Genomic DNA, 23,791 nt, shown 5'->3' with positions numbered 1-23,791 from the left:
AGTCCAGCTGGGAGGTTCAAGAGATTCATCAGCTGCAGGGTTTTGCCCACCCCTTGATGTGCCATCGACCAGCCCAGCAACCCCAGTCACCAGGTCCTCCTTCAGCCGACATCGCCGTGGTGACTCCAGAGCTGAGGATCTGGACAGTTAAGAGGCAGCAAGGCCTGCCCGGAGCCAAGGAGGTCAGGTAAAGGAATGTGCCAGGTCAGGTGGGGCTGCGAGGGACGAGAGAGCTGGCGTCTTGCCCGAAGGAGGTGGCCCTTCTCAGCCACAGCTGACACGTGGCATGGCAGAAATGTGGGCCAGTGGGACCAGAACTTCTCAATTTTCAAAAGGAACAAAAAACAAACCAGAATTTGGAAGTGAAATCTGCCACTTCTGGAGGGTCTTGTTCAAAATTATGAAAACATCATGTCTGGGAAAACAAAACCAAAACCCACACCTGTTTCCAAGTTTCAGCCCTCAGGCCCCAAGTCTGAGACCTCCTGTAAAACGCCCCCTTGCACCTATTCCTTCCCTTTTGTGCTGTGAAAAAAAAAGGCCTTCCTGAGACCAAAGCAGGTCCTGGGCTTTACACCCCCCCCCCCACCCCCAGTTTGCAGACAAAGCTGGATGGGACTTGGTTAAGGCCACAGAGACCCTACCTCTCAGCTAAAACCAAAGCTGCCTCTGCCTATCACTATCTGACAATTCCCTTTTCTCATTCCTGGTACCCACGATGCAGAACAGGCAGAAATTGGCTGCTTCCTATACAAAGCGCCTGCCTGAAGGAAGCCATTAAATCCTCCTCGTTGACCCCAAATATAGACGGAGGCAACAGCTCTCCCCTCAAAGGGTTTTTCGCTGGATCTAAACACTGGCCTCAAATAATTCCAAATAATCAGTCCGTCGCTGTGCCTAAAATCCTATCGGGATTCATTCCCAACTATTACAGTATGGAGTCTTTTGAAACCTGTAATTGAAGACAGGGATCTCTCTCTGGGAAAGACCCAGTCTGGGCCTTGAGAGCATAAGCTCTGAAATGGGTTAACTTGGAAGGAGTAGACGCTAAAAGAGAAGGCACGCTGGTCTGAAATGACAGAACTGGGTGTGGGCATCGTGGTTCAGGGGGTTCGCAAGGGCAGCTGGCTTCAGGGAGGGTACCCTAAGGGAGCCTTTCGTAGATGTCAGTGTTTTCCAAAGTGTGGGAAAGGAGGAAAAGACAGTAAGGAGGGAAGAGGGAACCATAAGAAGGAGCAGAGGGGAAGGGAAGGAAGAAAGGAGGGAGGGAGGGAGGGAGAGGGAGGCAGGCATAGGACAAACCTAGGGAAACAGGTCTGCAGATCAAATCCGGCCCAGGGGTTGAGATTTCTCTGGATGCGCAGACGGGAGCCAGGAAGCTTCATAAGGATGGGCAGGGCACGAGCAGGTGCCGTGGACCAGTCACAGCCCGAGACCCAGACAGGTCCACGTGTGCATGCGCAGAGTCTGTGCTGGCATCTATTCTGATTGGTCCGTTTGCGGCAGCCTGGATCCTGATTGGCCGAGAACCAGCCTCTGTGTTGCGTGGACCTCCGACCCCACCCCAGATCCCAGATCCCAGATCCCAGATCCCAGATCCGAGACCGCAATGGGCCTCACAGGCTGCAGCAGAGGGCACCTCGGTAGCATCCCTCGGACCTATCCGGACCCCCGGGCACATGGAAGAGCGGGAACCCTGACATGACACCCAAGAGAAGGCAAGGAATGCCTGGGAAAATTGCCGCATTTTCCATCACAGCGAAATGGAGCTCGGAATGGAAAATAAAGGTGAACGCAATATAAAAACCCCTATTGCCCCGGCACGACTGAGGCACAGACCTACTGTGCTTTCTTGGGTAGCCCTCGCCACTCTTCCCCTGCAAGAGAAAACATGTATTGTCCCCGTGTGAGAGGAGGAAACGGGTTCAGGGGGGTAACGTCACTGTTGCGTGGGGCTCAAGGACTCCTCGGGCTCAAGGACTCCGACAGGATCGATGGGAACCGTCCCCAGTATGGTGGTCTTCAAAGCACGAGCTCATTCCGCCCGCGTCGCTGGCCACCCCGTCCTGCCCCTCACCACCAGAGTCAGCCCCAAAGGAACCCTCCACAGATCAAGATCTTTGTATTATAAACTGACTTTTAATAATAAAAAAATCTATCATGACTTTAATGAGAAGATCTGTACATTTTAAAGTAAACCAGTGCACAACGCCCTTGCCCTCAGGGGCCCCTCTCCATTTCCCACCAGGGGGCTAAAGCGGGTCTTCATTTGTGTCCCTGCCACCTGGGTCCAGCAACAAGCCCACGTCTTGCCATCTCGGCCACAGTGGCAAGTGATGGAGGGTGGTCCCTGGAGGCCCAGGGGGCCAAGATGCTGGTGGGGCTTCAAGTCTCAGGGGCAGTGGGCAACCCAGACCTGATCTCACCCACCACACAAGGGTGGAGAATAGATATCCCCTCCCTTCTACCTCGGCTGGGGTTTCTCCCTGCTGGCATACACAAGCTAGAGGGGACAAACTGCTGAGGAGGTCCCAGTGTGGGTCCCTGTGCCCAGGAGGCGGGCAGGGTGACTTCCTGTCTCTCTGGCTGGCTGAGAAATCCCAAGTGCCCTGCTCTGAGCTAACATCAAAAAATAATAATAATAATAAGTTACAGAAGCCACCACCCAGCATTTCCCAGGGGCCCTCCTACCTGCAGGACAGACACCTGTGCGGGACAGCATCTCAAGTGGGCGCTTCAACCCCCTCCCACCCCCAGCCCTGGTCCACCTGCCTCTCAAACCCTCACAGCCAGGCCGAAAGGGAGCAGAGTAATTCAAGCTAATATTGACCGGCTGCTGGAGAACTGAGGCGGGGGGCGAGGGGGAAGGGATCCTAGCCAACACCTGTGAGTGATACCTTAAGACCCTAATATTAAAAAAGATGAAATACTGACATTTGTTGGATTTTCAATAATTTAGTTTTCTCTTTTAGTAGAAGTGGGAAAAGTCATCAACACTACCTTATGTTGGTCCCCTGTTAGACAATATACCTTTCTTTGAGATTTAAAATGTCAAATATATAATTACACAACCCAGGAAAAAAAAAAAAAATCTCGACGACACCAACAACATAAAAACCCCAAAACAAACCATAGAGAGTTCACGCCATATAAATAAAGTCGGAGCAAATCTCGCGCCCAGGACTGGTGGCTCGAGTTCCAATGGCGGTGATGTCAGAAGCTGGTGTGGCTCTGGAGTCTCCTCTTGGTGACAGGTGGTGTGCCCCGTCCCTCTGTCTTTCCCGGCAGAGGCCCGGCTTCTCCCAGTCCACCGAGCAGGTTAGTACAGGGTTAGGGGTGAACTGGCAGCTACGGTGAGGAGGAGGAGGAGGAGACACCGCGTGTCGCCTGGAATGCGGACTTAGAAGGAAACCAGGGGTTTCAAAAGTGCAGGTTGAACCATCCTGAGGGAGCTGAGTGCGCAGGCCTCCAGCTACAGCACCCGTGACATCCCCCCTCCGTGTCCCGGGGACTTGTGGGCAGGAGCCCAGGTCCCGGCTGCACCCGTCAGTGAGCTCCGTGGGTCCCCGGCACCCCCTCGGGCTTCTGGCACAAGCGTGGAGAACGTGCCGGCCCAGGGCCGACCGGCCGGCTCATCGGAGAGCGGGGGCTCCGCTTGTCCACACAGGAGGTGAAGACGCAGGCTGACGGATCCTGGAGCAGGAAGGAGCGTCGCAGCCGGCTCTGCAGAAGGCCGGCGCGGCCCCCTGTGGCTTCCCAAAGCCCAGCTCCAGGGGGGGATGCAGCCGAGCACCTGGCACCTGTCTGCACGTTCAGAGGTCTCCGTCCACCGGAGGCTGGCAGAGGCGGTAAAGCCTGGCGGAGACGGGTGAGGAGCCCCATGAGCAATGGCCCGGCCGCCCATTCTTTTTGAGCACATAATCCGCGCCCAAGGAACACAGCTCGACGGGTATAAAAAGATGCGGGGTGAAAACCCCCCACGCTGCTGGTGCTTCCCACCCCGCCCCCCCCCCCCGGCTGTCTGGCCCCCTCCGGACCGGCAACGAGTCTGCAGACACAGACGCGTCTGCACGCGCGTGTTTGGGGGTGAGGATACGTGTGTGCGCGTCCGTGTACACGGCGGGAGCTGTGCGCTTTCCCACGCTGGTGGTGGCAAACTAGCCACAGCGCTCCGCCCTTGGGAGTTTTCACAGATGGGGGGACCCTCTGCGGCACCACGCGGGCGGCCCCCGGGTTCCTTCGCGGCTGCACCGGCAAGGGCCTGGGCTTCACCCTCGAGTAAGAGGGAGCCACTCGTGGGTCAGATCTGCTGTGGGGAGAATGATGGCAGGGGGACCGGACCGGAAGCCGCTGTGGTGACACAGGCAGGACAGAGAGGCAAGGCAGCACGGTGGTCAGGAGCGCGGCCCCTAGGCCTCCGCTGCCAGGGCCAGGGTCCCAGCTCCGCCATTTTCTAGCTGTATGACCTCAGACAAGATACTTAACCTCTCTGTGCCTCAGTCCCCCCAGTTGCCGGCTGGAGAGAATGCTCACAAGGTTGTTGTTTGGTAAAGAAATAAGAAGGCTGCCTGCAGTGGTATTTGTCGCCCCCCCAAAGTGCGTCCCCATAAACGAGCGGTGGGGCCCCGCGTGAACACCATGGGGGCTTCCCAGGGTGAGGCCAGGAGTTCCGGCCAAGCCCGGTCCCGGCCTCCCAGAGGGCTTGGGGGGAGCAGCCACTCACCGCGGTGCACCCTGGGGCATCTGATCCTTGACTCGGAGGTTTTTGGCCAGAATCTCCACCCTGGGTCCCTGGGAAGAAAGAAGGAGGCTTGGGACCTGCCTCTACACAGAGTTCAGGGAGGAAGTGTGTGGGCGCAGGTGGGGTGGGGTCAGGGGAGTAACAGGAGGCCCCAGAAGCTGAGATCCAGGGCCCCGCCAGATGGGGAGAAGGTCCAGGTCTGGGGCCCTTCATGCCACCATGCCCTCAGCCCACGAGACCCCGGAGAGTCCCTGGAGGGTGGGGCCACCTCACCTGCTTCCGCATGATGTCCGTGGCCTGCATGATGCACTTGGGCAACAGCCCGTGGCTCCGTGCCAAGATGGCTGCCTGCTCCAGGGAGACGCTCAGGGTGCTCCTGCAGGGGAGGGGCAGGAGGGGCCGTCGCTGCCGGGCGGGCCTCATGCCCTGCTCTCTTGCCCTGAGAACTGCCCCACGTGCCCCCAGAAAACTGCTGGACTTGCTCCTTCCTCCTCAGGCGTCTTCTCCCTGAGAGGCCCCCCAACCCCCCGTCCCCTCCCCCATCCACCCCAACACCTGCCCGTCTTTCCTCCCGACAGCCAGCACTGCCGCACACAGTAGGCGTTTTACTGCTTTACTAAGGCGTCAGCACCAGGCGGCCGTTGCTCCCTTTCGCCTGTTTTGTTCTCTGACACTCCCAACGGCCAGCTCAGAAGAGGACCTTGGTAAATAAACACTTGTTGGAGGAAACAACTGAAGTGATTCCCTTAATCGCTTGGCCTCCCAACTTGTCGACAGGACATATCCGTTCATCCCTCACGTCTGTTCTGAACAAGTCTACAACGTGGGCATTGCAGCCAGACCCCCTGGACTCAAAGCTCAGCCACATAATCACTCTGTGGCCCTCAGCAGGTAAGCTGCCTTCTCCAGACCGGTTTCCTCAACCGCGAGACAGGGGCAGACCAGTATCGAGGTACTATTGACCTTCGGACCGGGGGACGTGGGGGGCTGTCCTGCCTCTGACCACTAGACGCCAACAGTGCCCTCCTCGCATCGGGACACGGTGCCAGGTGTCCCCTGGGGGGCAAAACTGCCCTCGACTGAGAACCCCTGGAAGAGGCCATATCACACCAGCTTGCTACAAAGAGGAAATGAGTTAATCCATTGACAACGGTGCTGCCCAGTACACAGCAAGCACTCGCGACGAGCATTTATTGAGCACCTGCTGTGTGCCAGGTGCTGCTCAGTGCCAGGCTAGGGCAGAGAAGCGAAACAAGTTCCTGCCCTCACAGAGCCGGCCGACACTGGGGCGGGGGGGGGGGGGGGGGGGCGCGCGGTGACTGGGCGTAAACTAACACACAAGCCAAGCTCCCAGCGTGTGGGATGGTGGTGGGGCTGCTGAGGGGAGGAGGAGGGGAGGGGAAGGGGGGTGGGGGGGAGAGGGTGCAGTTTTAAACTGGGAGGTCAGGGAGTGTCTCAGAGAAGGTGACTCCCACCCCTGGGGACAAGGAGCAGGGACAACAGGCAGAAAGTGGGGGAGTGTCCACGAGGCATGGAGGCCAGCTCCGCCCCAGCGAAGACCAGCACGTTAATGGCGAACGGATGGTCAGGCAGAACCACCCTGCACAGGTGCTCATTCACACCGAGCACAGAGAACCAGAGCAGGGCACCTAGGACCACACAGCCCTGCAGTCCCGCTGCCCAGACTGAGGCCGAGAGGGAGGGCCAAGGCTGTGGCTGGGCTCAACAGGCAGGGCCAGAACCAGGATTCAGCCCCCGGCCGCCTGCCTCCTCGCGCCCGGAAGCCCGTCCAGCACCCCGCCCCCCCCAACTCCAGGGTCACAGCAGCTCACCTCTGCATACCCGTGCCACACATGGCGATCTGGCAAGCGCCCAGGCGGTAGCAGAGCTCCGAGGAGATGGGGATGAGGCCGGCACCCAGGCTCCCACTGGCACCAGGTTTAGGGTGGACGAAGGACTTCATGAGGCGGCAGAGCTCATCCAGGGCATTGATGGGGCGTATCAGCTGTGAGGCACACACACACACACACACACACACACACCCCAGGGCATTGAGAGGAGGCCCCCACCAGCCTTGCTCCCCATCATCTCCCTCTCGCCCGGCTCTGTTATTGTAGCTGTCCTCCTGGCTCACCTCTCCGGGGGTTACAGCCCGGTTAACCTTCCATGACTCCTGCTCAAGGACCACCTGTGGCTCCCCACTGCCCCGCAAGCTGGTATTCAGTGTTTACACTACATTTCCAGCCTAGCCTTCCTACCTAATTCTTTCCACCTGCCCCAGTGTGCCCCTAACTAAGCCGGAAAGAAGTGCCCTCTCCTGTCCTCTCCCAACAGAGCCTTCCTGGGAAGGACCTTCCCTCCATCACCTGTGCAGGCACAAAATGGTGGTTTGCCAGTTCTCTCTGTGTCATCTTAATATTCTGCCAGCCAGACCACGAACTCCCAGAGGGCTGTGCCCACCAACTTCTCCGGGAGCCCCCAGCCTCCAGTCCCGAGGCCAGTACCCCAAAAGTGCCGTCAAATTCGAGGTCTGCCTGCGCCTGGGACGCGGGCAAAAGGCCCGGAGCACACGCCCTCGGAAGGGCAACTGTGACACGTGGGAATGTGGGCCACACACAGACAGATCTCTCCATTTCTCAAGAAAAGCTAGAAGCCTCCATTTCACTGGAAAGCTTTTGATTTTAAAGTGCTGGCAATAGGGGCGCCTGGGTGGCTCAATCGGTTAAGCGTCCGACTTCAGCTCAGGTCATGATCTCATGGTTTGTGGGTTCAAGCCCCGTGTCAGGCTCTGTGCTGACAGCTCAGAGCCTGGAGCCTGCCTCAGATTCTGTGTCTCCCTGTCTCTCTGCCCCTCCCCTGCTCGTGCTCTGTCTCTATCTCTCTCTGTCTCAAAAATAAATAAACATTAAAAAAAAATTTTTAATGCTGGCAACAAATTTCAATCAAACAAAAAGACTACCACACGGCCACATCTGGTGAGGGCGGCTGCTGCAGAGACATGCTTGGGTAAACAAGGGAGAGAAGACAGGCACAGGTGCACCCATGCCAGCAGGGGGAGAAACATCTAAGGAATTCCGAGGTGGGTGGGGAGGAAGCTGGAACTCCTAGAACGGGGAAGGAGTTCTCCCGGGAGGGATATCCCTGGAGGGGGGACTACAGAGGCCTCAGGGGCTTCTCTGCCAGGATTCGTGCTGGGCCGGGGTGCTGGGCCAGGACCCTGGGCCCCATCTGCTGCACCTTGACCCTGACAGCAGCCCGCAGCCCGGCCCAAGCTCCGCAGCAGGGTGAGGGAAGGGGGGCACACCTGGTCTATCTTCACCGCTGTCGTGCTGGCATCCGTGGGCAGGTTAGACCGTTCCAGGTAAAATGCCCTGAGAGAGAAAGATGGGGGTGGCGGTGAGGGCGGGGCCCCTACCCTACTGCGGCCGCTGCCCCTCTGTTCCCCCAAAGACTCACACTGGGAGCGCCTTGCACGGCTCTCCCCGTCCGGCCACCTGCTCCTCCAGCAGTGGGGGGTGGGGACAACAGGGGCCTCCTGCGTACTCCCCCCCTGCCCCGACAGGCACTCCTCAAATGCCACCTCTCCCTGCCTGCTGTCACAATCAGCACCCTGCCTCCCTACCGTCTATCCCCTTGTCCTACTGAGTCTCTCCTCTGAGCACTTCTCATCACTTGGCACGCTACAGTGCTCTTCGTTTACTGGTTTATTGCCCCTCTCCCCCTCTAGAAACAGGGCTCAGCCAAGTTTTTTCTGTGAAGGGTCAGAACAGTAAGTGTTTCAGGCCGTGTGGACCAGACTGTGTCCATCAAAATGCTGCTCAGATCTGCTGCTGTAGCCCAGAAGCAGCCACGGACAGTACAGATGCAAAGGAACGTGGCTGTGTGCTAATAAAACTTTATTGACAACGCAGGGCAACTGCTGCTCTAGAATCCGCGCTCCGTGAAGAACAGGCTTTGTTTGCCACTGCGGTCTGCTGAGCAAGCATCCAGAACAGAGCCTGGCCCACAAAAGCTCTCGATTAACGCGTGCTGAATAAAGGAAGGGATGGATATGGGAATGCTCTTGGAGGCAATGTTTCAAATATTCAACAAATGGGGGCGCCTGGGTGGCTCAGTCGTTTGCGTGTCCAACTTCAGCTCAGGTCATGATCTCACAGTTAAGTGGGTTTGAGCCCCGAGTCGGGCTCTGTGCTGACAGCTCGGAGCCTGGAGCCTGCTTCCGATTCTGTGTCTCCCTCTCTCTCTGTCCCTCCTATGCTTGCATGCGCACTCTTTCTCTCTCTCTCAAAAATAAACATTAAAAAATATATATATATTCAACAAACGGCACAAGACGGACTGATGGCATTGACCAATCCAAAGAGACACCAGTTGTAATAATACAGCTGGATGCTTTCCCTGAACAAGCAAACGAAAGCGTCACTCTCCTGTCTCCAGATGGTGAAGCTGGGCCCCGAGACAGTAAATCCCCATCTCCTGATTTTCAATCTACCTTCTCCACAGGGGAAGAAGGTGAGGCAGAATTAGGAAGGAGCCGGGCTGGAGGGGTGGTGCTGAGAGCTGCCTCCCTGGGCCGGAAGCTTCCTTCTGGCAGATGTGGCCCCTGCTCTCCGCTTCTCTCTGGGGGTTTCTTTTGAGCAGGGCCAAGGCCTGGGGCTCACCCTCCTTCCTCCCAGGCTCAAGAAGGCCAGGACCCCTGTTCCAACTCCCACCCCACACAGAACGGAATACACAGCTCCTCTCAATTGGAAGAATCTGCTTTGAAGGGAAACAGACCCAGTTCAAAGCTCAGCTCAGCCACTGTCTACCAGTGCGACCTTGAGCAAGCTGGGTATGCTCTCGGGGCCTCAGTCTCCTCATCTGTGAAGTGGCCAGAATGGCCTCCTGTGACTTCTCGGAGAATCTGCACAGCCCGTGTACGCAGAGGGCCTAGCAGACAGCAGGTGCTTAAGAAAGGGTGTTTTGTGCGCTCCCACACTGGGGACCTGCCCGGTGCCTTACGTGCTAATGCCTGCCCTGCCACAGCAGTGCCCAGACTCCTGTCCCCAGCACGCAGCCCAGGCAGATACCTACCTGAGCTTGCGGTAATACTGCTGAACCTTCTCCAGGGACTGGGCGTTGATCTCCTGCTGCAAATCTTCCACAGCCTGGCTGCCTGGAGGGGGTGGCCCCTCCACATTCTCCAGAGCTATGAAGGAAAAACCAGAAGAGCAGGTGGCCGGGTCCCGGTGTGCTCAGAGGCCTCGGCTCCCCCCGCCGGGCCCCACCCGGCACCCCACAACTCACCCTTCGTGAACAGCACGGTGTGCAGCCTCAGGCTGCCTCCGCCCTCCAAGCGGGAGGGCAGCTTGGAGAAATGGTAGCTGTCGAGGAAGAAGACGACCTTCAGCGCCTGCCGGCTGCCCTCGATGTGGTGGAAGACGTTGGTGTCTGTGGGAGGGCACAGTGGGACAGGGCGGCTCACTCCCTGGGCCTGGGGGGAGCCCCGCTCTACCTTCGCCAGGCAGAGTGGCGTCCCAGCACCTCCCCGCTCTCACCACCTCCACGGAGTAGCCTCGGAATCTCTTGGCTCCCACCTTCGGGGAGGCATCCTGGGACCTCCCTGCCTGCCCGCCCTAGAGCACTGGTCAGCCCTCCCTGCCCTCCCTCCAGCGCTGGCCTCGGACAGCCCCGCCCTCCCACACACAGGAGAGGAGCCTCTGACTTCTTTCCGCCTCCTTCCGCAGGTCCTGGTTTCCACCGCTTCGTTCTTAGACCTGGCGCGGGTTCTGCCCCCCTGGGGAGCGGCCAGGGTCCCCGGAGCTTCACCGCACTCCTTGTACCCCTGACCTGGGAGCCCAGGGCCTCTACCTGGCAAGACCTACCCTCGAACAGGACCTGCATCTTATTTACACCCATAAGGAAGAGTTTATGGCAGGAGTGGCAAAATTACGGCATTCACACCCCATCCTGCAAAATCACTAACCGGTCAACAGTTGCCCCTGAGCCCAATTCTGCCTGTGGACAGGCAGCCACTGCCAGTCAATTCCAGTTGGTACCTCAGAAGACACTTGCTCTCCATCTAGACTCTGGTCTGTGCATTTTGAACAGGATGACATCAGCCCCAAGGAGGTGGAAATTGATTCATGGATGGATGGATGGATGGATGGATGGGATGGATGGATGGGTGGATGGACAGATGGATAAATTGAATTGATGGATGGGTAAACAGATAAATGGGTGAATGGATTGGATGGATGGATGGATGGATGGATGGATGGATGGATGGATGGATAAATGGATGGATGGGTGGATGGATGGGTGGATGGACAGATGGATAAATTGAATTGATGGGTGGGTAAACAGATAAATGGGTGAATGGATTGGATGGATGGATGGATAGATGGGTGGATGGATAAATGGATGGATGGGTGGATGGATGGGTGGATGGACAGATGGATAAATTGAATTGATGGATGGGTAAACAGATAAATGGGTGAATGGATTGGATGGATGGATGGATGGATGGATGGATGGGTGGATGGGTGGATATGGATGGATGGATATGGGTGAATGGATGGATTGGGTGGATGGATGCATGGATGGGTGGTGGATGGGATGGATGGATGCATGGGCTGTCTGGATGGGTGGGTGGGTGGACAGGTAAATGGGTGAATGGGATGGATGGATGGATGGATGGGTGGATGGACAGATGGATAAATTGAATTGATGGGTGGGTAAACAGATAAATGGGTGAATGGATTGGATGGATGAATGGATGTGCATGTGAAAGAGTAGGTGGGAAGGAGGGAGGGAGAAAGTCAGGGGAAAAATTATGGTATAAACCCTTAGGAAATCTTAAGAAGTCTTCACTCCAAAGAAGTATCTCTAGGGCAGAATTTTAATAAGAATTGGGTATTGGCTGTTATTCCAAGAACTGTTGGAGATAGCTGGGTTTATACAAAACGAAACCCCTCTTTCCATACATGCCCCAAGGTTCGGCTTTGGGACTCATGTTGGGAGCAAGAGGTTTGAAAGTCTAGATCCGGTTTAACCTTGGGCAGCTGCCCTGGTGGCAGGGTGGCCCCAGAGCAGTCACCTCCATCCCAGAACCCCAACTCTCACAGTAGGGATGTTATGAATCACTCACTGGCCACGTAGTTCTCATCCATCTGTTTAAAGGAAAAGGTGACATTGTCCAGCTCTGACAGGGTCACCCAGATGTCCTCCAGCATGGTCCGTTCCTCCTTCTGTAGAAGGGAGACAGGGTGGAGGGTTCTCAGATGCCACCCCTATCCTGAGATTTCACTTCGAGATTCTGTGATTCAACTCTAGTCAACACACCAGGCTGCGTGCCTACCAGGCACAGGGTCCTGCGCTGGGCTGTCCAGGGCTGGACGTGAAACTGCGTTTGCTCTAGGCTTATCCTGTACCTCCCGTGGTCAGAACCCATCTATGTTCTAATGTGCACCAATCCATCTTAGCCATTTCAAGCCTAACATGCCCAACAAAAGTCCCCATTGTCCTGCCCACCTTCCTCCAACAGGCCCACTTTGGCGAAGCACACTAGCATTGGCCCAGGGGACCAAGCCCCCAACCTTTAAGGATTTCTCAACATCTCTCTCCCCTCACCCTATACAGATCACCAAGCCCCCACAAGCTCAGCCACCAGAACACTCTGCTGGCCCACCCACCGCCCCCCACCCCCCCCCCCCAATGCCCCCAGTACAAGGACAACACCAACCTCTTTGCAGGTCTCCTTCTGCCACCCTCGCCCCCCAGCACAGGGCAGACATGGATAACCTGGAGAGGCGGGGAGAGCCTCTGAACCCTCTCTCTACTCCCCGAATAGTCCCAAGCCCTACAGATGTGGCCAGCCTGATCTCCCAAACCATACCCAGCCTGCTCAGAGCCTTGGCACATGCTGTTCCCTCTGCCCAGAACACTTCCTCAGACCACCCAGCCCACCGCTGTCTCGGTACCCAGGTCTCGGCTCAAACATCCCCTCACTAGAGAAGCTGGCTCTGACCCCTGAACCCAAAGAAACCCAGTCGCTTCTACAACTTCTACAGAACTCTCCTCCTTTCCATCTCCCTTCAGTTAGCTTCAGACCCGCAGCACCCAGCCCAGAGCCTGGCACATCATGGTGACTGATGAATTAATGCACTGGGCCCCATGTCCTCATCTGAGAAGAGGAAAGTGAGGGCTGGCTGTCCCAGCCGCCTTTCGGTCCCACCAGGGGTGCTTTCGGGAACCAAATGTGAGTAGATCTCAGGCCAGGCAGACATTTGCATGCAACACTGGCCAGCAGAGGGCGCGCCTCGGCCACACTTTCCAGCCCAGCCTGGGACAATGCCCAGGAGGCTCAGAGCTGCAGAGGCGGTGGGGGGGAGCTCAGCCGAGGGCACACACGGCGTGGAGGAGCAAACAGCACAGAGCAAGTGCCACTGCGGGCCGCATTGCTGAGGGGGGGGGGGGTGTCAGCTCCGGACACCGGCACCCCCAAAGGCTGAGAACTTGGCTCTGCCTCCTTGGGGCTGATTCCGAGCCCTGACAGTGGACAGACAGGGGAGTCAGGGATAAAAGAGAAGATGCAAAGAAAGCAGGGTAGCCTAGGGGTTAACCGGGCTCAGAGTCAGACTCCCAGAGTTCAAACCTGACTCCCTGGACCTCGGCGTTCTCATCCTTGAGATGCGGATGGTAAAGGACCCACCTCAGGGCTACCGCAAGGATTAAAGGAGATGCTGTCTGCACCAGGGAATCTCACCTGACTGTTCCAAAAGCAGGCTCTCCGACCTCCCCGTTTCCATTCTTGCCCTTCCATAGTCTCATCCCCACCCAGCAGCATGGGCGGGCGATTCATCAAGCGTAGAAGTCAGACCCGGGTCCGTCCTCTGCTCAAAACCCTCCCGGGGCTCACAGCCACCCAGGGACAGCCAAAGCCCCTACCACAGCCTGGAAGACCCTGCACAGTGTGTCGCAGTTAATTCTCAGGACCCCCCTCCCCCACCCTCCCCCGGTTCCCTCTGCTCCAGCCATACTGGGCACCCTGTTCCTCAGACACTGCACGCAAGCTCTTGCCTCAGGGCCTTTGCACCTCCTGTTCTTCGCTGCCTGGAAGCTTCCTCCCCACATCCTCACGGCTCACTCCCCCGCCTCCTTCGATTCTTAGTCAGATGTCACTTTCTCAGTGAGGGCTTCACTGGCCACCTTCCTGCCCCCTTCCGTGTTTTTCTCCTTAGCCTTTATCATCACACGCAGAGGTGGCGCTGCTGACATTTGGGGCCAGGTTATCTGTTGGGGAGGGGCATCCTAAGCACTGTAGAAGGTTTAGCAGCATCCCCAAGCCCGGACGCCAGAAGTCTCCACGTCTTCCCTCAGTTCTGACAACCTAAAATACCTCCAGACATCACCAAGTGTCTCCCAGGAGGTACACTTGCCCTGGTTAACTGAGGACCACTGGTCCGTATGGTTCATCTCACTTAGTTACGTCTGCCCCTCCCCCACCGGGATTTAAGATTCTCGACTACAAGGGCGCGGTTTTGTTCGCCACTGGATGCCCAGCGCCTGTAACGGTGGCACACAGTAGGGGCCCAATAAGTGCCGAACGCACGGCGAGGTGCGCGAGAGCCTGGGGCAGCAAGCGAGAGCTCTCCTGTACCAAGTTCCGGAAGGCACCGCCTCGCCCCCTCACTCACCGCGGCAGCCGGCGACAGCAGGGACTGACAGTGCAGCAGGACTCCGGTGGCCGCCACCTGCTCCAGCCACTTGCGGCTGGCGTCCCGGCTGCTCTCCTCGTACTCGCCGTTGTTGTTGTAGCGGTAGCTGAGGGCCGCCAGCAGCTGCTCAGAGAAGGTGCACACAGCGGCCACCAGGGCCTGGCAGAAGACGGCGTCCCTGCGCAGCTGCAGATCCGTGTCTGGGGAGAGGGCAGGACGGGGGCCCCGCTGGGCTGGGCGCTCCCGGGCCATCAGCAGGCTCCCGTCCCAAGGCCCGGGGGCCCAGAACCGACCCCCCGCCAGCGCCCCCCTCGGGGCCCCAGCCTGCCAGCAGTTAATTGATCCTGGCAAACAAACGCCACCGTCACAGAACCCAATTCTCTAAAGAGCAGGCCAACTGGCCAAAAAACTCAATTAGCTCAGTGATCCATCCACCTGTCTCTTCAAAAAAAAAAAAAAAAACAAAACAAAACAAAACTTTTTTTTAAGGCTTTCCCTTACCCCGCGTGTCGGGGATTTCTCTGCCCTGAGAATGACAATGACACCAAGCATTGCCACCAAGAGCCATGCTTCAAGAAAGGCAGTTGAGCATTTTCTCTGTTTCTGAGCAGAACGCCTTCTTCCTTCCCGCCGCCCCCCGCCCTGCCCCTGCTCTGGACATGGTTGGCAGAACTGGCCAGTTTGGATCAACCAGTTGTGCGGGATCCCAACCTTCTGGAAAAGACCCTTTTTGATCACTGGCTTCTGCCAACTGGGTTTCAGTGACCAATTTTGACGTAGACCCCATTGTAGCTGCCCTTTGGCTGAGACTTTCTGGAAAGAAGGGAGGGACAGAGAACACCTCCAACCGGCCCGCCCCCCTCCCCCACCAGCCCCCTCCTCCTCCCCACTGTCTGCCGGGTAGGGACTCCCAGGCTGGGGCTGAGGACGCTACGGACAAGGAGCCTCCCTACTCATCACCCTCCGTCCCGTGTCCTCATCCAGATCCAACCAGACCCAGGATATGGCCAGAGACAGGGCTCCCGGCTCCAGGGCCCTGAGGCTTGTCGCCTGGGTGCAAGAAAACGACGTGAGGTCTCCGTGGTTCTGAGAGGCACTAGGGGCCACGAAGTTACTTTTCCCCCATGCAGGCCCTGACAACCATGGGAAAGCCAACACGGGCCGGCAGAAGAGGCCGCAGCCGAGGTCAAGATCACCCCTGCCAGGACGGCCTCTCCCGGACACGGAGACGTCACCCCTCCAAAGCCCTCACCTGTGCATTTCAGCAAGGCCAGGAGCAGCTGGTTTTTCCCATCTGGAAGGAGAGGGCAGAGCAAGGACGGGCTGAAAGGAGTCGGCAGAAGGGCGATCCCCACAGCCCTGGTGCTCGGACCCTCTGCGGTAAAGCCCTGGGTGCTAAAGAAGCTTGTGTCGAATGGATTCCAGAAACCCCAGACACCCAGGGGACGGAACCCCAACTGGCAGCTGCACCTGTTTACACGTGCCCACCAGAAAGAGGCCGAAACCAGCCCCTCCAACTTGTGGGCCCAGCCCAGGAGCCTGGGACACGCACGTGGGCACACAACTCACATGTGTGCCTCCACACAGGTGCCTCCTTGGCCACTTAGGCACATTTAGGGCCCTGCACGTGCCCGGACAAAGCTCAGGCCTTCCAGAGACGGAACTAACGTCATCCTCTCTTTCCTTCACAAAGAGGCTCTCAGGCCCAGAGGGGGCTTACAAGAAAAACCAGAAAGGCCTTCAGAGTTGGCCTCTTAAGATACCTTCTGTCCTGGGACACGCGGGTGGCTCAGTCGGTGAAGCGTCCGACTCGGTTTCGGCTCAGGTCATGATCTCACAGTTTTGTGAGTTCAAGTCCCACGTCTGCACTAGCAGCTCAGACCCTGCTTGGGATTCTCTCTCTCTCTCCCTCTCGCTCTGCCCCTCCCCCACTCATGAGGTCTCTGTCTCTCTCAAAATAAATAAATAAAAACGTTAAAAAAAAAAAAAAAAAAAAAAAGGAAGAAGAAAGATACTTTCTGTCCTGGAGAGGCCCAGGGCACCTGGCTGGTGTGGTGAGGACAGCAGCAGCCACAGACATTCATCCACTGGGGACTCACCGTGCACCGTGTGCTGAACGAAGCACCTTATCTGTAGTGACACTTAATTCTCAAGACAACATATGAGGGAGGAGGCACCATGAGCCCATTTTACATATGAAGGCACTGAGGCACAGAGAAGTCTAAGAATGTGCCCAGATCACAGAGCCCCGAGTGGAGAGCTGGGATTCGGCCATCCCGCTCCAGTGTCCACGCTGTTAACCTATTACAGTTTGGAAAACAGGCCAGCTCGGGGCCAACGCCAACTTCCAACTCAGAGGCTGCTGTTCCTGGGGGCGGTGGCCCTGAGGCCTAGCACCTCCTGCTGTCCTGGGGTCCCTCCAATCCAGGAGGCCCAGGCTGAAAGGCTGCCGAGGGCCAGAGAGGTGAGGTCAGACGCGTGAAGCAGACACCAGGCCACAGGGAGTGTGGTGAATGACCCCCTCTGCCCCTCATCTCTAGCCGCGTGTGACTGTGGGACTGCAGGCCTTGACTGCCAGATCTTCTGATGGTGCAAGAGGGGCCAGAATTCTAGACTTTTATGTGAGATCTCAGATTATGAATGCTGGCAGTGAATTCACATTTCTTAATGCTATAGCATCTAAACCTACCTGTGGGCCCCTAGCTTGTGACCTTAATAACAAATAAAAGGAAGCCACGCTTTTGGAGGCCAAGAAGAAAACCAGTTCAGCCTTCTCGGCCTCCTAACTGTGCAAGGGAGCCTGGGACACCCAGGACCCGCAGCTCCCGGGTCAAGTGCACACAAGGTCCAGTGCCGGGACACCCAGGACCCGCAGCTCCCGGGTCAAGTGCACACAAGGTCCAGTGCCAGGACACTCAGCCGAGAAAGGGGCACCCACTCTTCTCGTTCCCCTGGGCATGGACAGACATGGGACACGGAGACTGACTCACTCCTGACCTTTCTGCGTTCACCACGTTCAGAACTGAAGGCCACAAAACAACTTTCCCCGCCCAACCAACCTTCCACATATCTCTGAATGTTGTCCACCAGGGTCTTGATGGAGTTGGGGAGGTTCCAGGGGTCCTCCTGGATGCTGATCTGGATCAAGCTCCGGCCGCGAATTGTACACTCTTCTTTCTGTTTGAACTCTGGGGCACGAAAGGGACAGAGGTAGCATTGAAGAATGATGGCACAAAGGCCTACGTCCCATCACCAGATTCCAAAGCTCAGAACCCTAAGTCAAGGATGCTGGCAGGACCCTTGGGAATCAACTGGTCCACGGAAGGCAGATCCGTGGTGAGTGTGCTACGATTCCCAATGCTGCACTCATGGCAGACATCACTAATCCATCTCAGCACTGCTTCCTGTTCATCTGGCCTGCAGCTCCTCACAGCTGTCACCAATCCAATGCAGACATTACAAATCAATCACTGCATCCTTTTCTCCCAAGCCTGGACGTAGACACAGAACAATTCTCAAGTACAGCCTCCTTGCAGCCACAGCCAGTCGAGCTGGCACACGAGTTATAACCCGGTCTACCCTTTTCCATATAGAGAGAGGGAAGCCCTCACAGACCGACTTGCCTGGAGTCCCACAGCTGGGTAACGACAGAGATGGGATTTGAACCCGGCCCCAGCAGGGCTATTCAAAGGCCAGGCCTCTGTCCCTTGGCCTCTTCCCTGCTATGAAGTCTCAGATTTCTTGAGATCTTAGTGGTTTCTCTCAATGTGAGATTTATGCTTTTTGAGGCTCATCCCCTGGGAAAGGTGATCATGAGGCAGAAGGAGGGGCAGGGGAGCTAGGGCACCGCCTCACCGCTTCCTACTCTTACTTAGCAGCAACCGTCTGCTTCTTTTCCTATGTCCTGCACTCAACCAGGAGCTCCCTCAGGTCAGGGGCACTGTCACATTCATCTCAGGGTCTCGAGCACCCAACGCAAGGCCTGGCACAAGCTGGTTCTTGGGAATTAGCTAGTGGACGCATGGATGGATGGATGGATGGATGGATGGTGAGTAGGGGAGCGGACATGTAGATGAGTGGCTGGCTGGCTAGACAAATGGATGGACGGTGGGTGGGTGGGTAGGTGAGTAAACAGGAGGAGAGGCTGATGTGAGGACATAAATGTCGAGTCCTTTTCTCTCAACCGTTTCAAGAATAAACTGCCAATTTGGTGCTGGTAAATCCTCACCACTCCTTCAACTCACCGACCCCTCTCACGGAAGAACAAAGAGCTGTGGGCAGGCCTCAGTGACTAATGACAGTTTAATCACATTTTTGGTCGATGCTTCCATTGGGTTTAGCATTATGGTAATCACTACTTTATGGCATGTTATACTGGTTTTCCACACATAGGGTTTAGGTAAGTTCCTTAAAAATTAAATTAAAAAAAATTTTTTTTAATGTTTTTATTTATTTTTGAGACAGAGAGAGACAGAGCATGAGCAGGGGAGGAGCAGAGAGAGAGGAAGACACAGAACCCGAAGCAGGCTCCAGGCGCTTAGCTGTCAGCACAGAGCCCGACGCAGGGCTCGAACCCACGGACCGCGAGATCATGACCTGAGCCGAAGTCGGACGCTTAACCGACTGACCCACCCAGGTGCCCCAAAAATTAAATTTTTAAAAGGGAAATACTTGGGATGCCTGGGTGGCTCAGTAGGTTAAGCATCCGACTCATGATTTCGGCTCAGGTCATGATCTCAGGGTTCGTGAGTTTGAACCCACACCGGGCTCTGTGCCGACAGCACGGATCCTGCTTGCGATTCTCTCTCCCCATCTGTCCCTCCCCTGCACACTCTCGGTCCCAAAAATAAACAAACATTTTTTAAAAATAAATAAAAGGGAAATACTTTTCCAAAAAATGCATGTCAATAATAATAAAGACAGTATGGTGTTTAAAAATATGAACACATAGGTAGGATCTGTGAGCACGGTCTAAGATGATACAGGTGGGGACTGGGTGTGTGAAGCATGGCAAACTGCACCAGTCCTTCCCCTCATGTTACGAATGGGCAGGTGGAGGCCCAGAGAGGCTCAGGGACCAGCCCAGGGGTCCGCAAACTTTTTCTGCAAAGAGCCAGAAAGGAACCGTTTCAGGCTTTGCGAGGCATATGGTCTCTGTTACACACAGTCTCTGTCTTTATTTTTACAACTCTTCGTTAAAAACAAAACAAAAAGTCATTCGCAGCTCACAAAAACAAAGCAGGCTGTGGTGGATGTGGCCCAGGGGCTGAACCTGCTGAAGGTTCACAGCCAGGGGGCAGGAGAGGGACGAAGCGGGGACTCTGACCCAGGTGTCCCGCCTCCGCAGCACGTGGTCTCCCTGCTGGGTGCCAGACACCCTTCCCAGGCCAGGGGCTCCTCTCTGCTCACCTTGCAGGCTGTGGTCCATGGGGAAATGCTTGGTCTCTTCAAAAGCTCTGCTCATGACTGGCCCCTTGAGGAGTGTGTGGATGGAGTCCACCTGGGAGGCAGGAAGTTCCGGGTCAGTCTGGCCCCTGCCCCAGCTCCGGGCTTATCTGTCCTCACTAGGGGTGATGGGAGGAACCCAAGGTCAGGCCAGGGGTGGGACAAAGGTCCTACCTGGTTAAAGAGATGCTCCAGGCAACCGTGAAGCTTGTCCTGCTTGTCTGACGGGATCCGCATGTCACAGGGCAGCTCATCACCTGGAAGAAGGAAGAAGCCATGGCCGTCAACCATTCCCGCCCCATCCACACCTTTCCAACCCCTTTTCCAAGAAGGCAGTACAGCAGCAGAGCTCCAAAACCCAAGGCGGGTTTGGAGTCTGGTAGACTCAGATCCTGGCTGTGTGGCACTGGGCAACTCACTTGACCTCTCTGAGCCTCAGTTGCTTCATCCGCAAAACAGACAATAGCAACTCAAGTATTAGTATTACACAACAGCAACAAGCCACTGCTATTATTCTGTTGTGCAGAGAAGGAGACAGGGGGCCAGACAAAAGGAAGTGGATCCCAAGTCCCCGGATTCATCCCCCGGCTGCTTCAGTTAAACCAGCTGCCACATGTAAGCTCCCGCCTAAAACCTCCCCAGGGACACTTGCTGCGGCTAAACATCTTATGTGATGAAACATTTATCTCAAGTTCAGCAATAACGTCAAATTTACTTGAGCTTCCTTTTTTTCTTCTTCTGTTAAGCTGATGTACAATTAAAATTAAACTTTTGTGCATGGACCAGCTCTGGAAGAGCACAGAAGACAGCAGGGACAGTGGGAGACTGGGAACCAGGGGCCGGGTGACAAGGGCGGGAGAGAGGCTTGTCATCACCCACCCTCTGGTGCCTTCTGAAACAGGAACCAGATGGGTGTGTGACCTGTTCACAAAATAAAAATCGTGAGGGCTAAGATGAACTAAAATAAAAATGACTTTCTCCTCTAACCTATAAACTATTATTTATGTCTGTGTGTCCATCCGGCCATCCATCCCCCGTCCATGTGTGAAGAAATACGTGCTCAGTGATGATCTCCAAATACCATTGATGGTCACTTCTGGGGGGGGGGGGTGCCTCTAACTTCCTTCCATGCACTTTTTTGATGAACTTGTGTGGGTCATTTGAAAGGTTGGTTTGAGTATGTGTCATTTCTATGGAGACCATCAGGTCACCCTACTTGAGTGACCTCAGAGCAGCCATCATAATCTGTCACTGCATCATGAATGTTTCATGCGTTCTGTGTCCATGACATTCATGGAGAATGTCTGCTCCAGGGGCGCTAGGGTCTTTGTCTTTCCATTCACTGTGGATGTCCCAGAACCCAATAGGTGCTCAATAAACAGACGCTGGCTAAGGGAATGGAAGGAAATACACTACCACGCTATGCAAAATAATACGAAATCTAATAAAATAAAACAAAACAAAATCCCGGCGGAGAGATGGCTCCCCTGGAGCACTGCACTCACCAGACCCCATCTCGTCACTGCCCAGGTAGGAGCTGTTACTTCTCACGCTGGTGTAGGACAGGACAGAGTCCCGGTTGCTGTTACATTCACTGCAGAGGAGCAGAGAGGAAGGGCGGAGTCACCCTCCAGATCACACCTTCTGGTCCCAGCTCCCCGAACCCACTTGCCAGAGTGTAAACAAAACCCTGGGCCCCTCGACCACCGGTGCCAGAGCCGGGGAAGACCGTTCTGGTGGGTTTTCTGTTCTGACGGTGGGGAAACATGTGTAGGCCCCAGCACAAAAACACAGCAACAGTAGGAGGGCGGGGAATCGTGTCCATCTGTATGCAACGTCTGTCACTCCTCCCGTGGGACAGCCTTGTCCCTGGACACGCCTGCAGGTGCCACACCTGGCCACGCAGCTCCACGTCCCCTCCCCAGCCTGGCTATAACCTCGCGAGGGCGGAGAGAATCCCAGGAGCTCAGAAGATACCGGGAAATGAAAAACCACAGTCCTGAATTCTTTCCTTCACCTGTTTGACAACTAAAGGAAAAAATCAGAGGACCCAAAAACGTAAAGAATGAAAATCCTGGACGATGGACATGAGGCTCCAGGGACACATAGTGCCCAGTTAGCCAGAAACACCAACCAGTGGATCCCTGGAGACGGAAGGAATATGAACGAGGACGGAGGCGAAGGGTTTTCTGGGGAAATCCCACCAGTTCTGTGTCTTCTGAAGCACCTCTAAGATTCCACTTTCCTCGCAACAGCCAATCGTTACACCACCTTTCACTGGAGACCACAGTGCTTGTTCACACGAGGTAAGAAATTCCATTTACCCGCTGTACGGCTTATGATAGGAAAGTAAGTTTGTAGTCCTACTTAACCCTCTAATTAGGACTTCGCTAAGTCCTTCGCTATTAACTTCACCAGTAGAAAAACCATTCGGATTCTCTCAGAGTTAGGAGGGGGGAAAAAAAAAACACAACTAGTATCTTCCTCCTTGGATCAAGGAAAAAATAAATGGTGTTTATTGCAGAAACCATATGTCTCACGTCGAGTTTTAAAACACACCGCAGACTTTGACGTTTCCTTTGCCCACATTCTGTCAACAAGCACAGAGCAGAGGTGGACGGAGACCCCGGGGGGCCAGGCCCTGAAACGCCGGCCTCAGGGAGGAGAGCCAAAAGGGGTGTCAGGGATTCAGGGGTGTGCTTGGAGGGGCTCAGATGACCCCCCCCCAGAACCAAACGGGTGAGAACTGTGCCCTCTCCCACCGCTTCCCGGCGAACGTCCCGCCGATTCCGACTTCCCACGGATCAGTGCACATCCCACCCCACACAGTCCCCCCACGATGCCCACGGCCGTCCCCACCTGTAGGAGTCGCGGTAGCTCATGGTGTCATGGCCTGAGTCCTCCTGATCTTCCTCAGACACCTTGAAGCAAACCTTCTTGATGCCCCCGTGGTCGGCCCTGTCCATCTCGCTCTCCTCGCTGACCAGCGGAGGGGATGAGGCCTCCTCAGCTACAGGGGGATCACAAGAGCCCCTGGAGGGGGGCTCTGTGATGGTGGACAGCAACCTGTTGGGGCAAAGGATGTAAGCTTAAGGGCACAGGCCCACGGAGGCCCCAGGTAAGGCCCTGACCTCTGGTCTCACCTTTGACCCTAAGCACAGAGAGCCATCAACTGCTTCCCACCCCTTCCCTGAAAATCCCGCCAGTAACTCTGCAGATACACATCCACTGCCCTGCCTGCAGGGGGCGTGAGATACAGCGGGCGGGCGGCCAGGGGAGGGGTGCGGTCTTTATTTTTCATGGGGAAGCCAGAGAAGGCTCAAGAGCCCAGAACAGGCCTGGGAAACTGAGCATGAAAGGCCCAGAGAGCCAACCTCTTCGACTCAACTCTGCTGCTTTGGCGGGAAAGTGCCACAGACGAGACGCAAACAAATGGGTACGGCTGCGTTCCAATAAAACTTTATTCAAAAAAACAAGCACTGGGGCGCCTGGTGGCTCAGTCGGTGAAGCGTCTAACATTGGCTCAGGTCGTGATCTCGTGGCTCGTGAGTCCGAGCACCACACTGGGCTCTGTGCTGACAGCTCGGAGCCTGGAGCCTGCCTCAAGATTCCCTCTCTCTCTCAAACCTAAATCAACATTTAAATGAATAAATAAACAAACAAATAAATAAATAACAAGGAGTGGGCTGGGCTAGATTTGGCCCACAGGCCATAGTCTGTCAGGCTCTGGCACAGAATATAATGGTTAAGAGCATACGGTTTTAAATCAGACAGGCTCCAGGACCATTTCCTAGCTCAGAGACCTAAGGCAATTATTTCACCTGTCTGAGACTCAATTTCCTCATCTGTAAAATGGAGTAATGTCAGTATCTATGTGCTAGGCTGCTGTAAAGATTAAGGGACTTAA

At 55.8% G+C, this 23,791-nt stretch overlaps 1 protein-coding gene and 1 long non-coding RNA gene across 3 annotated transcripts in view; one reads left to right on the top strand and one right to left on the bottom strand.

The window, feature by feature from the left end:
- Nucleotides 1-604: 604 nt before the first annotated feature.
- Nucleotides 605-2,233, top strand: LOC123580060. The gene is made up of 2 exons (XR_006703107.1): nucleotides 605-1,788; nucleotides 1,962-2,233. It is a non-coding gene; the product is annotated as an uncharacterized LOC123580060 (long non-coding RNA).
- A 706-nt stretch (nucleotides 2,234-2,939) lies between these two features.
- Nucleotides 2,940-23,791, bottom strand: part of PREX1 (phosphatidylinositol-3,4,5-trisphosphate dependent Rac exchange factor 1) — a 186,266-nt gene continuing 165,414 nt past the window's right edge. For both annotated transcript variants that reach the window (XM_045444305.1, XM_045444306.1), the window contains exons 26-40: nucleotides 22,744-22,950; nucleotides 21,390-21,478; nucleotides 20,059-20,141; nucleotides 19,849-19,939; nucleotides 17,499-17,627; nucleotides 15,692-15,733; nucleotides 14,419-14,639; nucleotides 11,871-11,970; nucleotides 10,028-10,171; nucleotides 9,815-9,929; nucleotides 8,046-8,112; nucleotides 6,574-6,746; nucleotides 5,015-5,117; nucleotides 4,724-4,791; nucleotides 2,940-3,855 (exon numbers count right to left, since the gene is read on the bottom strand). In XM_045444305.1, the coding sequence (XP_045300261.1) occupies nucleotides 3,813-3,855; nucleotides 4,724-4,791; nucleotides 5,015-5,117; nucleotides 6,574-6,746; nucleotides 8,046-8,112; nucleotides 9,815-9,929; nucleotides 10,028-10,171; nucleotides 11,871-11,970; nucleotides 14,419-14,639; nucleotides 15,692-15,733; nucleotides 17,499-17,627; nucleotides 19,849-19,939; nucleotides 20,059-20,141; nucleotides 21,390-21,478; nucleotides 22,744-22,950 (1,675 nt within the window). In that variant the 3' untranslated portion in view covers nucleotides 2,940-3,812. The remainder of the gene's footprint in view (nucleotides 3,856-4,723; nucleotides 4,792-5,014; nucleotides 5,118-6,573; nucleotides 6,747-8,045; nucleotides 8,113-9,814; nucleotides 9,930-10,027; nucleotides 10,172-11,870; nucleotides 11,971-14,418; nucleotides 14,640-15,691; nucleotides 15,734-17,498; nucleotides 17,628-19,848; nucleotides 19,940-20,058; nucleotides 20,142-21,389; nucleotides 21,479-22,743; nucleotides 22,951-23,791) is intronic.

The sequence above is a fragment of the Leopardus geoffroyi genome, chromosome A3, assembly GCF_018350155.1.
Source record: "Leopardus geoffroyi isolate Oge1 chromosome A3, O.geoffroyi_Oge1_pat1.0, whole genome shotgun sequence".
In the NCBI taxonomy this organism is placed as follows: domain Eukaryota; kingdom Metazoa; phylum Chordata; class Mammalia; order Carnivora; family Felidae; genus Leopardus; species Leopardus geoffroyi.
The sequence above is the reverse complement of the archived record's forward strand: the minus strand, read 5'-3'. Positions and strand labels throughout refer to the sequence as shown.